General features: G+C 34.2%; 1 protein-coding gene across 3 annotated transcripts; it reads left to right on the forward strand.

Annotated features, from left to right (window-relative positions):
* The first annotated feature begins 4,405 nt into the window (after positions 1–4,405).
* LOC106774167 (K(+) efflux antiporter 2, chloroplastic) lies at positions 4,406–16,305 on the forward strand. 3 transcript variants are annotated; one of them, XM_014661046.2, is made up of 21 exons: positions 4,414–4,653; positions 4,970–6,637; positions 6,979–7,150; positions 7,218–7,308; positions 7,724–7,860; positions 7,947–8,006; positions 8,100–8,219; positions 8,517–8,585; positions 9,703–9,768; positions 10,185–10,274; positions 11,114–11,218; positions 11,404–11,532; positions 11,984–12,193; positions 12,462–12,611; positions 12,989–13,042; positions 13,138–13,196; positions 13,420–13,486; positions 13,561–13,737; positions 13,822–13,878; positions 14,317–14,391; positions 16,083–16,305. In XM_014661046.2, the coding sequence occupies exons 2-21, from the start codon at positions 5,046–5,048 to the stop codon at positions 16,188–16,190; spliced, it is 3,588 nt and encodes a 1,195-aa protein (XP_014516532.1). In that variant the 5' UTR covers positions 4,414–4,653; positions 4,970–5,045; the 3' UTR covers positions 16,191–16,305. The 3 variants fall into 3 exon arrangements, with proteins under 3 accessions (XP_022641776.1, XP_014516532.1, XP_014516533.1); XM_014661047.2 differs by having other exon boundaries at positions 4,637–4,710; XM_022786055.1 differs by lacking the exons at positions 12,989–13,042; positions 13,138–13,196; positions 13,420–13,486; ... (2 more) ...; positions 14,317–14,391; positions 16,083–16,305 and adding an exon at positions 12,884–12,969 and having other exon boundaries at positions 4,406–4,653.
* The last annotated feature ends 605 nt before the right edge of the window (positions 16,306–16,910 follow it).

Here is a 16,910-nt window from a genome sequence, read left to right on the forward strand (position 1 = left end):
AAATCCCAATCCCTGTGTTATCTTCATCCACCAGTCACGCATAACACCTAGGTCGGCAGCCATCACCACATCTCCATCATCCTCACAAATTCCAGAAACCACACACAGTAAAAAAGAGAATATAAGGGAGAGGAAAACAGAGTAACTGCTGGTCTCACAAATTCAAACTCACACACCCACAATATAATAATGGAAACCCAAAACACTTCAGCAAGCACACAACCAGAAATTTCAAATCAACGCTGAAACGCACTCTGTCCCACAGAACAACCAAATCGAAGGTTGAGAAAATGTGAAGCGGTGGTCTGCTTGGAGGCAACGATCTCGAAGACGAAGAGGTTGAAGGCGGTGGTCGACGGCAGCGGCGACACCCATCTTCTCTTACGGCAGCCGCCTGTTCGAATTCAAAGGAGAGGAGACTTTTCCTTCGCGCACACGAAGATGAACCCAGAGCAAGAACAAGACGTCGCAGCTCGTCGCGGTTCCNAGGGCGCTTGGCGTCGCCGGCGATGAGGCGAGACTCTGACGGTGTTGGCTTGGTGGCGGTGGCTGTCGAGGCGGAGGCGTAATGGCCGTTTCCGGCAGTTGTCGGCGTCGCTCAAAGGGGAAAAGCCCCGGCCCTGGGATAAATCGCGAAGAGGAAGAGAGAGGGTGGCCGACGATAAAGTCGCTGGCCGGACGGTGGTGAGTGCGTCAGCGTCGCCGTGGCTGATCGAGTGGGAACAGCAGCGTGGTGGCTGTCGGAGAGGCATCTGCCGGTGGTGATGGGAGGTTGCGTGAATGGTAGAGTGGGAGGCCTCTAGGGTTTATTGAGAGGGAGAGGTTTAGCCTCTTAGATTCTGGGTGTTTGAAATGAGATGCAATTTGGGAGACCCCTTAGGGTTCCTGAAGTTGGGGAGGGCTTTGGGCCCTTGGGCCAAGCCCGAAAGCCAGGAGTTCATTTCTGCACCCCCATAGCTACTAATTGGTGCCACCTGCGTAATGGGTTTGAGCCCATTCGTGTTCCGCACCCCCAATCTTTGCTGTGTCGCACCCCGTTTCATTTGGACTTGGGCCCAAATCTGCCATTAAAACTGATTTAGTTTGTACACCCCTATTTTCCATTTTTACCACCCCTTTTTTCTACTTGGGCTTAGGCCCAATCTGTTATTAGAACTAAATTGGTTTAAACACCACTCTTTTATTTAAGCACCTCCACACCCTTTCTTTTTACTTATTAGTTTATTTTTATCTATTTTATCTTTTACCTTTTTATTTTGTTTTCTTTATTTATTCATCTATCTTTTATTTTTCTTTTTCTTTCCTTTTTTTTCTTTTGCCTCCATTTTAAATATTTATCTACCTTTTTTTTAATATACTTTTATAAATTTAAAATATATGTTTCAAGGGGTCTAGCACATGTGTGATCGCACGCATTTGCTGGAAAACCCTTTTATTTTCTAAATAAAAAAATAAAATTAAAAAATATATTTTAAGGGGTCTAGCACATGTGTGATCGCACGCATCGTCCTTGTGCTAGAAAACCCTTTTCTTTACTATAAATAAAAATACCAAAAATATATTTTAAGGGGTTTAGCACATGTGTGATCGTACGCATCGTCCTTGTGCTATAGAACCCTTTTCTTTTCTAAATAAAAAATTTTAAAATACCAAAAATATATTTTAAGGGGCCTAGCACATGTGTGATCGCACGCATCGTCCTTGTGCTAGAAAACCCCTTCTTTTCTATAAATAAAAATTAAAAAAATATATTTTAAGGATTCTAGCGCATGTGTGATCGCACGCATCGTCCTTGTGCTAGAAGACCTTTCCTTTTCCTTACATAAAAATTACGAAAATACCAAATCCTTTCTCAAACAAACAATCAACTTTTCAACCAGAACTACGTAACCCTGATTTCTCAATCCAACTGAGAATACGTATGAGCAAGGTCAATCCTTGTCGGGCACAAAAAAATGCAGAAAAATATTTTGTTTTCTTTAGAGTTTTACTATTTAGGGGATATTAAACATTTTGCAAACCACATCAAATTCGCGTATTTAATTAAAGGTACTGCCTTCGGGCAGGCGTTGTAGGGTGCTAATACCTTCCCTACACGTAACCGACTCCCGAACCCATAATCTGGTTTTAGTAGACCTTGCCTTATCATTTTATGGTTTTTCCGTAGTTTTCCAGAATAAACTATGGTGGCGACTCCAAATCTTTTTTTCCAAAACTTATTAATTTATTTTTGGATCGTCGTCGTCCCGTCGCGATTTTCCGGTTGCGACATATATTCAATGAAAAAGTTATGGAAACGAGTTCCAAGGAGGAACTTCTGTTTGGAGGTTTCAAATATTGTTAGTATGAAGGGAGCTCGGTCTTGAAGGTTATCTGATACTCTAATGGTCATTCATTCTCAAGTAGAAAAGATTAACACATGTGGTTGGGGTTGTAGGAAGTCTTAATCTAGGTGCTTCCAGTATGGCCTAAGATGCAGTAAAGACTAACCTTGTAAGTGTGGTAGGGTGAAACTCATTGGCAATGACTTTGCATAGTAATAGAGGTAATAATAAATGCACAACCCGCCATAGCTCGACATTCATACTAAATCTAGATAAGTCTAGTCTAGGTCCTTGCATGTTAGGATGTTTGATTTGTGTGTTATGTAACATCTGATTAAATTGTGAAATGTTTATTGCATATTATTAATGATTCTTACATCACTAGCTTACCATTTGTTTGTATTTTGTTGTTTGCTTCTTGTGCTTGGTATATCTGGGCTATGATCATCCGGTGGGTGTGAGTAGAGGGTGATGAGGCGTTTATGGAATAAGTTTTGGGTGAAGATGTCTCTGATGCTTAGATAGTTTAGTAGTTTCATCTGTAGTAACCTTGTCTTCTTTTGGTAGTTGAGACAATCAATCTTGTTTATAACTTTGACCATCTATCTTGTATATAAAGTTTTTTTATGATTATTGTGGATAACTGTAAATTTTACTTTATAATCCTTTCTTTGGCTGATCTATTTTATTAAATAAGTGATAGTTTCATTTATAGTTTTAATACTATATTTTGTGATGTTAAAGTCAACTTATATTGAACTAGAATTTCAACTATTATCAATATTTCTTACTTTTCTTCGGCGAGAGATATATTTTAATTTTAATTTTAATTTATGTACTTGATTTTCTTAACTGTCTACATTATTTTCAATTTAAAAATAATTCTATATAATTTGAATTATTTATTATAGATATAAAGTGTAATTTATATATTTTAAAATATTGTTGATGACGAATTTTAATCATCATATGATTTATATATTTAAAATGTTTATCTATTATTTAATTATATAGAAACAAAAAATCATATACAAATTAACACACTAGTTTAAATAGATATGAACATACCTAAATTACGCACGTTTTTAAAACATAAACTTAACTAACAACACAATCCAAAACTAAACTTTAAAAGCTTTATTATTGGTTATTAATTACACTATGTCACTTAAACTCAGTACAGAAAATGATAGTGTTTTTCTTAAACAGTATTGTTAAAGGGAAAAAATCTATTTTGTTTCATCATTAATCTAATGGATGTATGCAGAAGAGAAATCATGTATCATAAATTGTTAATATAAATAATTTAAATTATTTAATATTATTTTATCAAAATACAAAAATATTAATAAATTTTTTCGGATATGAGAATGAAGTGAACGAATATGCTTTAGATATTTCTTTGAAATTGCAGTGTCCATTCATCGCAGACACTTTATTTTTTGCATATATATCCCCGAGTGATCATAAAATAAATACAAAAAATATATCCCGAATGTTTGACCACACTTTCTTCACACGCTACCGTATATTTCACTAATTTCTTTATTTTAAACTGAAATACACAATTTTATTTTTTTCTAACTCTTTATTAATTAAACACATCTTTAATTTAAACTCACCTATTCATAATAGTTTCATTAAAAGTATAAAACATATTTTCCTCCAAAAAATATTATCTTTCCACCTAAATAGTCTCCAAAGTAGTAAAACTACTTTTTGAAATTTTAAATCTTTAAAATAAGGTATTTGAAAAAGGTTTTACGATAAGATTTTTTTAATATTTATAGATTATATTATTTTTAATATTCTTAAATTAGTTAAAAATTCATTACATATGAAATTGATAGCTTATTTTACATAAAAAGTTATATAAGGTTTAATTTAAACACAGAAATATTATAAAGATATTTTATATTTTTTATTCAATAAAAATCATAATTAATAAAATTTATGAGTTATTGACAATGCAATTTTTAATTAATACATAAATAAAAAGATAACTCGTTCTCTATTTTTTATTACTACTTAAATTACGTCACTACTTCGAACAGTAAAAAAAAAAAAAACAGGATAAATCTAGTTAAATAAAAATAAAAAGACCTAAAATTTTCTGATTTGTAATAAATTTAGAAATTTATTAATTTTAGAGAGCTTCAATAAAGGCCACGCGCGTTTAACGGAGGTGAAGACAAAGCTTGGTTTTGTGAATAATATCTTCTCCCTCCCTTCGGTGTGTATCTGCTTACTCACTTCGCTGACCGTTTTAACAGAACACGCAAGCAACGCACTCATTCATTTTCCTCCGTCTTCAACTCGACGCAAATTTGTAAATTCCATTTCCATTTCTCTGCTCGAAGCTTTCTGTTCATTTCTCTACGTTTCGGTAGTTTCATCGACGTTTAGCCTTGCGATAATTCTTCTCTTCGTTTTTGTTTATTTCTAAATATCTTTCTGTTGAATTGAATGAATGCGAGAAAACGAAAATGCTAATGGTTATAGCATGCGCTCTCTGAAACGAATGATATTCAGTGATAGTATAATATGTTTGCCAAAATCGTTATTGAGCTGTGTTTGAACGTGATTTTGAGTTGTGTTGAATGTTGTGGAGCTTTCTAATTCTTTTTTGGACTGTTTCGTTTCAGTTTTTTTCGAGGAATTGGTGGTGGAGTGCATTGAAGAGAAGTGGTTCCGTGATAGTGTTTTGTTTGGGGAGAGAACATGGATATAGCTTTTAGGTTACCGCAGTCAAATGTGGTATTAGATGGTTTGGATTCTTGCACTGTATTTGGCGGGAGAGGTTTTTGTTGCGCTTTTCTCGGCATGTCGAGGACTATTTCGAAGGCTCGTTTTAGTGGAACGAACAAGATAGGTAGTTGGAGTTGTTCGAGAGTAGACTGTTTCGGAGAGTTGAAAGTTTCGAGTGGGAAGAGGAGTATGTGTTGGAAGAGAAATAAACTTTTTAGGGGGAGTAGAAAAATTTGGACAAAGTGTCAGGGTAACGATTCTTTATCATATGTCAATGGCAATGGGCGGAATGTTGATAGGGTGGAAAGTGCGGATGAGGACTCTGGTTCCAGTGCTGAATCTTGTGAATCTTTGGGTGAAGAAGGGCAAGAAGGGAGGAAAGAAGCTGGGGGTGAAGTAGCGGAGGAGCAAAATGTGGATGAATTGAAAGAACTGCTGATAAAGGCCAAGAAAGAATTAGAGGCCGCTCGAGAAAACAGCGTTGCATTTGAGGAAAAGGTTAAGAAGATATCAGAGACTGCGATTTTCTTGCAAGACGAAGCAGCAAGTGCTTGGAACAATGTTACTTCTACCCTTGATATCATCCAAGATATTGTGGGTCAAGAATTTGTTGCCAAAGAAGCTGTTCAGAAAGCAACTATGGCCCTTTCTCTGGCTGAGGCAAGGCTTCAAGTAGCCATAGAGTCTTACGAGGCTACAAAAGAAGCTTACGATTCCTCACAAGGTTCTAACAACATTAATGATGATAAAGATATAATGCAGGAAGCGAAGGAACTTTTGGATGCTCAGGAAGATATCAAGGAAGGCCAGACAAATTTATCAAATTGCGAGGATGAGCTGAGAGGCTTGCAATGTAGAAAGGAGGAGTTGCAGAATGAAGTGAACAATTTGCATGAAGTTGCAGAACAGGCGCAGCTGAAAGCAGCAAAAGCAGATGAAGATGTTGCAAGCATAATGCTTTTAGCGGAAAAAGCTGTTGCTGCCGAAATTGATGCTGCACAACAGGTGAATGATGCAGAGATTGCATTACAGAAAGCAGAAAAAATTGCCTCTAGTTTTAAAGCTGATACCAAAGACAGTCTACAAGGACAAGAGATTGTAGCTATTTCCGAGGACGAGGAAGTGGGTCAAGGCTTTTCTGGTGATGATGTCGTTAAAAGGGAGGCTGATCTTTCAAATGATGATGAGCTTTTGCTAACCGAAACAAAATCTGACAACAGTAGGCAAAGTTTGGAAGACATGGCACAGTCTGATTATCTGAGTGATCATGAGAACGGACAATTAAGCTTAGACTCTTCTAAAGAAGCTGAAGTTGAAACAGAGAAGTCAAAGAATGTAGTTCAAACAAAAAAGCTGGAAACACAAAAAGATTTGACTAGAGATAATTCATCATTTTTTCCAAAGGCATTATTGAAGAAATCTTCCCGATTTTTTCCCGCATCATTCTTCTCTTTTACTGCCGATGAGACTGATTACACACCTGCATCAGTTTTCCATGGTCTTATGGAGTCTGCACAGAAGCAACTAGCCAAGCTAATTGTTGGGTTATTGTTAATTGGAGCAGGGTGTGTATGACCTTTGTTTATCCTGATCCTGTTTTTGCTGTTAGTTTTATTTCAACCTGTTTGGAAACAATCTTGAAGTATATAGATCATATGACTGGCATAAATATTTATGGTATAGGAGTAAAACATGTTAAAAATTAGTATGACAATTTTTGGCTTTTGTGTGAGATAATAGAAATTTATCAAGTCTAAAATATTCACTGGCTTGTTTTAAAACTGTTTGGGAAATTAAATTCCTACTCTGGAAGTTTATACTTTTCTACATGACATGCCAATTAGATGTGCAGATCAACATGAGGTTTTACTATGTTTTTTCAAGATGAGGTGGAATTTTATTTCAGGCTTGTACTCTATAGCAATAGAGCCGAAAGGGGTGCTCAGCTGCTTCAGCAACCGGAAGTCATTGCAACCACTGTTGAAGAAGTTTCTTCAACTGCAAAGCCTCTGGTTAGAAAGCTTCAGGATCTTCCCAGGAGAATTAAGAAAATTATTGCATCATTACCTGATCAGGAGGTATGTTTTACTTATTCGTATTCTTTACTGTTAAGGTTTATCTAACTCTGGAATGTATTAATCGTAGGTGGATGAGGAGGAAGCCTCCCTCTTTGACATGCTCTGGTTACTCCTTGCAAGTGTTGTATTTGTACCAATTTTTCAAAAGATTCCTGGAGGTAACTAGGTTGCCATCTTAATGTTGGATTAAAAGAATAAAGAAGTTGTTTATCTAAATGTTATGCTTAAGCTTGAATTCGAGCAGGCACCAAACTTTATATATTGCTTACGTGAAAATATTGATATGTAGTTTATAGCTGCTTACTTTTGTTAGCTAACGCTTCTTTTCCTGTGGCACTATTTGTTGGTTTGATTATAATAGTTGATTCCCTTTGTTTATTGAGTTATGATAATAACTGAAGTTGCTATGCGTGAAAAAAAATTTGGTTGCTTGAATTGAATAAAAAAAGTGTTGTTCTTGTCATAGGCTTCCAATCATGATCTGAATTAGTTTTGGGATAGGGAATTCTTTTTAAGTCATAACTTGATAAAATTGATTGTCTAACAGTCATCTCTGTCTGCAACAATGTTTAGGCAGTCCTGTTCTTGGGTACTTGGCTGCTGGTATCTTGATTGGGCCATATGGTCTTTCCATTATTCGTCATGTACATGGGACAAAAGCAATAGCCGAGTTTGGAGTTGTTTTCCTGTTATTCAATATTGGCCTGGAGGTGGAGTTTCCTATAAGATCTTTTTCCTTAGCTTAGATAATCTCTGTAATTATAAAAAACTGAAGTTCTGAACTCTATTTTTATAGCTTTCTGTTGAAAGGCTTAGTTCAATGAAGAAGTATGTCTTTGGATTGGGATCTGCTCAGGTGATGGGAAAACTTCGTCTTCCATCCTTATTATTGTTTGTTTATGTTAGGCTACACAAACTAACAGTTCTTAGCATGTATGGAAAAATGTAGGTTTTGGTGACTGCTGTAGTTGTTGGCTTGGTAGCTCATTATATTTGTGGTCAAGCTGGCCCTGCTGCCATTGTCATTGGGAATGGTCTAGCATTATCATCAACTGCTGTTGTTTTGCAAGTAAGTAACTTTAGATCTCGTTTTTAAAAATTTTTCTCTGTACAAAACATTCACATGCTACCACTTCAACTTTTAATGCAAATTCAAATAAGGTGACTGCTACCTATCTGAAGATATTAACTGTGACTAGATTTTCATTTGTAGTTTTCACGTATTAAGAATGTCATTACTTAATAAGCTTGATACCTATAGCTTTGACAGATGTATAACTCTGAAAGATTTTGAGACTGTTCTTTCTTGCTGTATAATCTGCCAAGTCTTTCATGTGACAATAATTCAAATGAACTTGTTTTGCAGGTGTTACAGGAGAGAGGTGAAAGCACATCACGGCATGGAAGGGCTACGTTCTCGGTTTTACTTTTTCAGGTCAACTTATAATCTTAATCATCTATCTAGAAACTGCAAAATTTTCATTTCAGATTCAGTAATTTTTTTTAATGAAATTGGCATACTTACACTAGGGTGTAAGCATGTTAGAAGTAGATATAATACTTATAAAAATGAAATGAAATGTGTAGAGTCACTCCAAAGTAACTAATGTATCAGAGATCATGAGGTTCTTTATGAGGATGGTCTAGAAGGAAAAACCTTCTAGGAATGCAAAACTCTAGAATTTGAGGCATATATTGTGATGTGTTACCCATAGTAGAAACTGCAGAAGCAATTAGAAATAGATATAGACTTTCTGAAAAGAAAGATCTAGATCTTTCAAAACAGAGTTTTTAAGCATATCCCAAATAACCCAAACAACATGGATAACGACTAAAGAAACCATATCTTTGACCTGATCCTTACATTTGACTTGAAGGATCTCAGTAATGGATTTTGAAGAGATGGGGACATTGTGATAATCACATGAAAACTGTGCCCAGTTCCAATTTTTGTTGAAGTCAAAAGCTAGAAAAAAAATGTGTTGTAGTTTCCTTGACTAAATTACAAGTCTACAACACAATACCATCCATAACCCCTCCTATGTAGGTGGTCATCTATTGTCATGTGATAATGCATGAGGCTCCATGTAATAAAAGGTTTGGCTGGGGACACGTAGGTGTTCCATATTAATTTGGACCATGCAACTTGGTGCGATGGTTTTGGGGCTGCTTTAGTTAGGTTTTTGTGCTTCATGTTATAGTTAATTGGTCTGAGTACTCCTAAAATCTAGCAAACACAGATAAAATACATACCTATTGTAATTTGAAATAAGTAGTTCGTATCCTTTGACAGATACTAAACAGGCATTCTCCCAGTGAAGGAGGATGAAATTGTGAATTTTAAATCTGCTGTCATGGGTTGGGGTAGTTTGCTGTGCATACACATATGTATTTGGCATTTTTTTAATATACTGGTATAGATTCTCATTGTCTCTATCTAGTTGTCAATTATTATGTCTGTTGTTTGTGACATTGATTTTTTTTTTCTTTTTTATCTTAAGTTTGATATTGCAATATTTTCACCAAAACTGACTGACTTCGTTTCTATTCAGGATTTGGCAGTGGTTGTCTTGCTAATACTCATACCTCTAATTTCACCTAATTCTTCCAAAGGAGGGGTAATATTGTCTAATATTCTCTCTTAAACTCTTATTAGATAATAGACAATGTCATGGTCATCATATTTAGAACATGGCTACTTAAATTTGCATGAATTCTTGTGTAGCGGGAGATACTTTATGACAAGGGTTTTTGGCTATGATCAACCCCATCAATACTCAATATGGGAGTTCTTTATTGTTTAGAAGACATGCATGCAACTTGATTATTTCATTTTTATAATTTTATGATATATGCATTAAGAGGACTTATGCACAGTTTGATCTTTCTAATTAAAGGTGGTCCATGTTAAACACTTAATTTTAAGCCAATGACTTTGCCTTACTTCTGTAATTGGAATCATGATTGTTGCCCCTGTATACAACGGTCATTACCTATGTTGTCTTTATTGTGAAACATCATTCTTTGTCTTCAGGTTGGCTTTCAAGCCATTGCTGAAGCACTTGGTCTGGCCGCTGTTAAGGCATTGGTTGCCATTGCTGCCATAATTGCAGGTGGACGATTGGTAAGTATCAGAATTAAGATGTAGACCTGTCATTTCTATTAATTAAAATATACTCCTAAATTGTATAACTGATGGTTAATTTTTTCTGATTGATTGAGATATTTGCATATTCCTATTTTTTCATCTATTTTGGTTAGTTATTCTCAGAATTTAGGAAGAATAATATATTTCTTCTATATTACAATAATGAGGTCATTGGAGCTATAAATATGAGTCTGCTGTTTATTTTAGAAAATATAGAGAGCTAATTCTAAAGAAACAAATCATTGTAATTATGGGGTTGTTTTTAAACACATAGTCTTAGTTTTAATAGCAAGATACACACATGTAATAAAGATTAAAAATATAACAAGGATAAAAAACTTCCTAAAAAATGAGAAGCACTGTTTCAACAATTATTTTAAAAAGTACATTCTTAAATCATCATATAAGACATGAAGGGTAACAATAAACCTCTGATTCTATTATTCAGGGTAGATATGCTGACATCTAAAGGTTGATATGGGGTAGAGTTTTGGTACAAATTACTGACCATGTACCACAGATTGTATATTATACAAAGAAATTTGATTTATAATCTGGTATTGTGCACATTTAGATATTCTACTTAACATTTGTTCATTGAGGTCTTGGGTGAACTCTCTTGGGCTGCAGGGATTAAATGGAGCTGGAATTTAACATAGTTATTGTCAAATGTATCCAAATCCTATATATGATAAAGTTTTTTTTTTTTTAACAGTCCTTAGCGATATTATTGGATCCTTGGGAAGGCATGTTATGACATTTCTTTGTCTGACTCTAACTTTTTCTATTTAATTTTGCTCACCCCTCTTTGCAAGCTCCTGCGACCCATATATAAGCAGATTGCAGAGAATCAAAATGCAGAAATATTTTCTGCCAATACACTCTTCGTTATTCTTGGGACTAGTCTTCTCACAGCCAGGGTAGGTGTTTTCTGTCAATTTTTTTGTATTTCTATTTTCCCCCCTTTGTTTTTGGTTTTGAGTCAAGCTGAGGTTTGGTAGTTTTCTTGAAGTTATTCTTCTGCCCGTTGAAGTGAACCTTTTTGTTGTTGTGTTAGCCATACTTTTTTTACCTTTGTTAATATGGTTTTTCTTACTCAAAACAGGCTGGACTTTCAATGGCATTGGGGGCATTTTTGGCAGGTTTACTATTGGCAGAAACAGAGTTTTCCTTACAGGTTGAATCTGATATTGCCCCGTACCGTGGCCTTCTTCTGGGTCTCTTCTTTATGACGGTTTGTGCTTAATACTCCAATTTAATAGTTAGCTAGTTGTTTTGTTTATTTTTCAACATAATCTATTCTATATTTTTTTTATCTGCTGTTAATTGCTTATATTCAAGTAATTCTTAGTGGATTTTGTCTTTGATTTTTGTAGAGATCTCCCATATTATAGATTTTCTTAATGGGTTTTGGTTTGGCTGCCCCGTTTCTGTGTTTCTTTTTGCTTTTAATTGTATTAAGAATGCTGCATATGGTAGAGGTAGAGGTTGTAGTGTTAAACTGGTTAGGATTGTAAACAATATAGGGATGCGATAACATTCTTCTTTTTTATGTAAAAAAAATGTTAGAATAATCCTTTTGTAAGTCTTCTACAACAAGGAATATCTGTCTTTACATTTATCACTTTCTGAGCAAGCCAACTTCAATCCTTGTAATTAATGGAAATTAATTTGTGGATTTTCAGGTTGGAATGTCAATTGATCCAAAACTTCTTGTTTCAAACTTTTCAGTCGTTACTGGGACCTTGGGACTTTTGATATTGGGCAAGACTTTCTTGGTTTCTTTAATTGGTAGAATATTTGGTATTTCTCTCATTTCTGCTATTAGAGTTGGCCTTCTTCTTGCTCCTGGGGGAGAATTTGCATTTGTGGCTTTTGGTGAAGCGGTTAATCAGGTTTTTATCCCTGAAAACTTTTTTGCTTTCGTAGGGTTTATGTTATAAATAATTATTCTGTTTATTTCAAATATATCATTCTGTTTGCCGTGGCTTTTAACTAATACGTCTTTATGTTTGTAACTTCGACTTATATTTTTTTATCTTAAAAAAGATGAAATTTGAAAATACTAATTGATTAATTTACTGATAGTTAAGAATTTTTCGCTCATTGACTTTTAACATGCTATAGAAACTAAAATATTCTTGGCATTTGATACTTACGCAGGGCATAATGTCTTCCCAGTTGTCCTCCTTACTGTTTCTTGTTGTGGGGATTTCAATGGCCCTCACTCCTTGGCTAGCTGCAGGAGGGCAGTTCCTTGCTTCCCGTTTCGAGGTGCATGATGTGCGAAGATTATTACCTGTAGAAAGTGAGGTAAGACATTGAAATTTATAGCTATAGCACCAACTTTATGATTTATATCTTCATAATTATAATAATGATTAAGTGGCCAAAATTACTGAATTGATGAAACTCTCATTAGCTAAATTAAACCTTATTTCTTCCATTGGAAATATTATCTTCTCCGCGCTCTTTTAATCACATGATTAAATTTTTCCAATTAATTATCCTTATTTATTATCTCAAATTTAGAATGGTTTAGTTTAGTAAATTCCACAGTAACTCATCTATGCCTTCGTTTGTAGACAATGCAGGCAGTTAAATCAAATTGATTCGGCATTTGTTGTTTTTATTTAGTTTTGAATTGTACAATTAGTTGTTGACTTCCTTTTGGAGGACATCTTTTACAGACAGACGATTTGCAAAATCATATCATTATTTGTGGATTTGGGCGAGTTGGGCAAGTAAGTTCTTTCTGTTTTGGTTCAATGAGTTAATTTTTAATAATTTTCTCATTTTGTTATTCAAATATAACAGTTTACAATTTTGTTATTTCAAGATCATCGCACAACTTCTTTCTGAGCAACTTATTCCTTTTGTTGCACTAGACGTGAGAAGGTAAGTCAATACTATCTGAAAATGTTGTTTTTCTTGTAACCATATTTTTTGACGAACAACTGCGATTGTATTTATTGGGTAAATGCTACTATAAGATAATCTTTAAGATTCTATCGTATAATTTATCGAAAGATGTGTGAACTAACATGTATGATGTACATAATTGTGCATAAGAATAGCATATGCTAACCTAATCTGTCTTCATGTTTGGCAATGTCTCCAGTGATAGAGTGGCAATTGGACGTGCCCTGGATCTCCCTGTGTACTTTGGAGATGCTGGTAGTCGAGAGGTAGTATATATGACTTAAGTACTTGAGCTTGCATGCATCTTCATTACCTGACTTGCTTTCGACTCTATGATAAGGTCCTACATAAGGTTGGAGCTGAAAGGGCAAGTGCCGCTGCAATAACTCTAGATTCACCTGGAGCTAATTATAGAACAGTTTGGGCTTTGAGCAAATACTTCCCAAACGTCAAAACTTTTGTTCGGGCTCACGATGTTGATCATGGATTGAATTTAGAAAAGGCTGGAGCTACCGCTGTAATATTCTATTAACTCTTGTACTATTAATCTTATGATAGCCTTTCTTGTCTATTATTTATGTCTGTTCCACCCGTTTTTCAGGTTGTCCCAGAGACCTTGGAACCAAGTCTTCAACTAGCTGCTGCGGTTCTTGCTCAGGTAACTATCATATTGTTTGAGCACACATATTTACCCACTGAATGAACTTTTTACGTTCTAATACCTATCTGAGAGGACAAACACCGTATTGAGGTAAAAGATCGTGTTTGTTCTTCTAATGATTGAATCTGTGCTACAATATTTGAACCACTGATTATTTTTTGAACATCGTATAACTGATGTACTTAGTTTTTGTTCAATCTTTCTGACATGGTAAAATTGGTAATACATTTCATTGAAGACTCCAGAGTCTGGATGTTTTTGCAATTGAAAAGTGGGGGAAACTGAAAATAAAATAACCAGGTGTCTAATTTAAGCTTAAATGAGAATAGGAACACACAAAAGGTTCTCATCATACTATTTTTCTAATTGATGAAGCCTTTTAATCAATGCTATAACATGGTCCATGGAGATGACACTAAGCATTACTCTTTTCAGGCTAAACTTCCTACATCAGAGATTGCAGCAACCATAAACGAATTCAGATCCCGCCATCTGTCTGAGCTAACTGAAGTACGTGTTTCTTTCCGTGAATATCTATCGACTTTGCATTTTCACACAGTAATTTGTGAGGATAAACTTGAATTTGAAGAGTTTATTAATAATTTTTGTTTGAGTCTTATTTTATTAGTTTGAGTCTAGTAATATTTAGTTTGATTTTGATACAGATAAGATAGGGATGGGTAGTTTTGATTTTCCATTTATTTAGGTGTAATATTATTTTATTTTGTTGCTATAAGATAAAGATAAATTAAGTATTTGTTTCCATTTTGAGTTAGTTGATATTTTTTTTTTAATTTTTATTATTTATACTTGGCACAAAACCTTATTTGCATCTATTTAATAGTTGTCAAAGTTCAATGAAAATCATTATAGTGATTTAGAGTCAAATACTCATTTGTGTGTCATATTTTTTTTTAAACAAAGTGGTATAAGAGCCGAGAGAAAAAAAAGAGAGGGAGGAGAGAATATCAGATAGTGATCCATATTGTTGCATTGAAAAAGACAGGGTTTTGAGGATGATAATGAAGAGCAAACTAGTCAACAAAATTGACATGGTTGAGGACAAAGGAAAAGTCGAGGAGATCGGTGAAGAATTGAGTGTTTTAAGTGTGGCAAGCATGACCACTATGCAAACTCTAGTGCAAATCGAGGAAATGCTAAGGCTAGCCACATATTGCCAGGTTGAGATAAATAGGGAGACAAATCTCCTTATTGAAGATGTGGAGGCGGATGAAGAGTGTGGAATCTTGTTGATGGCATGTGGCAAATGTGGAGAAGGAAAACTTGGAGGAGAAACTTGAACAAACAGATGAAGAATTCAACGGATAGGGAGGTTTCTGGGAAAGCTAATTAGATTATAAATAAATAGAGGATTGAACTTGAGGAGATGAAAAAGGCCGCTAAAGACAAGGAGGAGGAAGCATATAATGTTCTTGAATCAAATAAGTAGATGAAGATGCTCAGAAGAATTAGGGTATGAGAAACTCAAATATTGAGATAGTAAAAAATATGATGACTAAAATTTCAAACAAGATAAAATAAGATAAAGAAGTTGGCCAATGTTACGGAGAGGTTGGCCAAGATTATTGAGAAATCACCTAAAGTTAGAAACAAAGTTGTCGAGGTTACTGAGAAATTGGGTAAAACAAAGAACAAGCCGGCTAAAGCATTAGAGAGGGTTCAGGTCAAAGACAATAGGACTAACATGAAAAAAATGAAGAATCCAAATTTGGTTGAAGAAAGCAAGCATGATGTGGGTGATGCACATGGAAAGCCAAATAAAAGATGAAAAATTTAAGTTTATAGGGAAATTTAGTTAGGATAAATTTAAATTTTAAGGATTTATTAATAATTTTGTTTGAATCACATTTTATTAGTTTTTGTATAGTAATATTTAGTTTCATTATGATAAAGATAAAATAAGGATGAATAGTTTTGATTTTCTATTTCTTTAGGTGCAATATTATTTTATTTTACTGATATAAAATAATATAGATTAAGTAGTTGTTTTTATTTTGAGTCAGTTGATATTTTGTTTTTATTTTTACTTGGTTTAAGATCTTATTTGTACCTATTTAAAACTTTAATAAAAATTACCACAATAATTTAGAATCAAATACTCATTTGTTCGTCATGTTTTTAACATAATTTACTCTAGTATATCATTGATGTGTGTAACTTATATGGTTTGTTTTATTCAGCTATCTGAAACAAACGGAAGTTCTTTTGCATATGGATACAATAAAATTGCAACCAAACCCAATTCGTCAGACGATACTCAGTTCTCTGAAGGGAAACCGGCGACATGAAGACTCCCATGTATATTTGTGAAAATTTGTATAGCAACAGGTATACACTGTACAGAAATATATCCGCATTCAAATTTTGATTAATCATTCTTTAATTTTTGTTGATTTTCTTTGATATTCTTGCCATTCCAAAAACGTGTAAAAAATGACACCATATTTCTATACTGATTTTTCTCAAACCAGTATAATAAAAAACACTGTTAAGAATGATTATTAGCTTAAACAAATTTTAAACACTAAATTGCTATCAGGAGCTGTAGTGCAATTAATATTTCTTATCATAACCAAAAATTGCATACAATTTAGCCATCAAATCGTCGATCTCTAATATATAAGATCACTTTTATAAAAAAGTTTAACCACAAAAAATAGAGTCATACTTCAATCATAAAATCCAGTGCCTCTATTGACTTCATATTTATAAATAGCTATAATGAAGTTGAAAAGAATTAGCATAATAAGGGAGATGACTAGCACAATGATTAAAAAGATGCCCCACAAGCTGAATTTTTTTAATTCCTCGTATAAGTTTCATGTGTCTAATTGCCAAAATACTTAAATTTAAATCTTTTACATAGCATCATCTAATTCTTTCTTGGCCTTTTGCTATCAAAATATCAAGACAACAAAGAGTATAAGAGAGATTTCTTTCCTTAAAATTCATTGCTTATATTTTGTGGTTATCTTTTCTTATGTAGGCAACAAAAAATATTTTTACAT

Source organism: Vigna radiata, chromosome 9, assembly GCF_000741045.1.
Source record: "Vigna radiata var. radiata cultivar VC1973A chromosome 9, Vradiata_ver6, whole genome shotgun sequence".
Classification (NCBI taxonomy): domain Eukaryota; kingdom Viridiplantae; phylum Streptophyta; class Magnoliopsida; order Fabales; family Fabaceae; genus Vigna; species Vigna radiata.

Coding starts and splice junctions, on each gene's coding strand:
- LOC106774167 (XM_014661046.2), top strand. CDS start 5,046: ATGGATATAGCTTTTAGGTTACCGCAGTCAAATGTGGTATTAGATGGT. Junction 7,151..7,217: donor CATCATTACCTGATCAGGAG/GTATGTTTTACT, acceptor TATTAATCGTAG/GTGGATGAGGAGGAAGCCTC. Junction 14,392..16,082: donor ATCTGTCTGAGCTAACTGAA/GTACGTGTTTCT, acceptor TGTTTTATTCAG/CTATCTGAAACAAACGGAAG.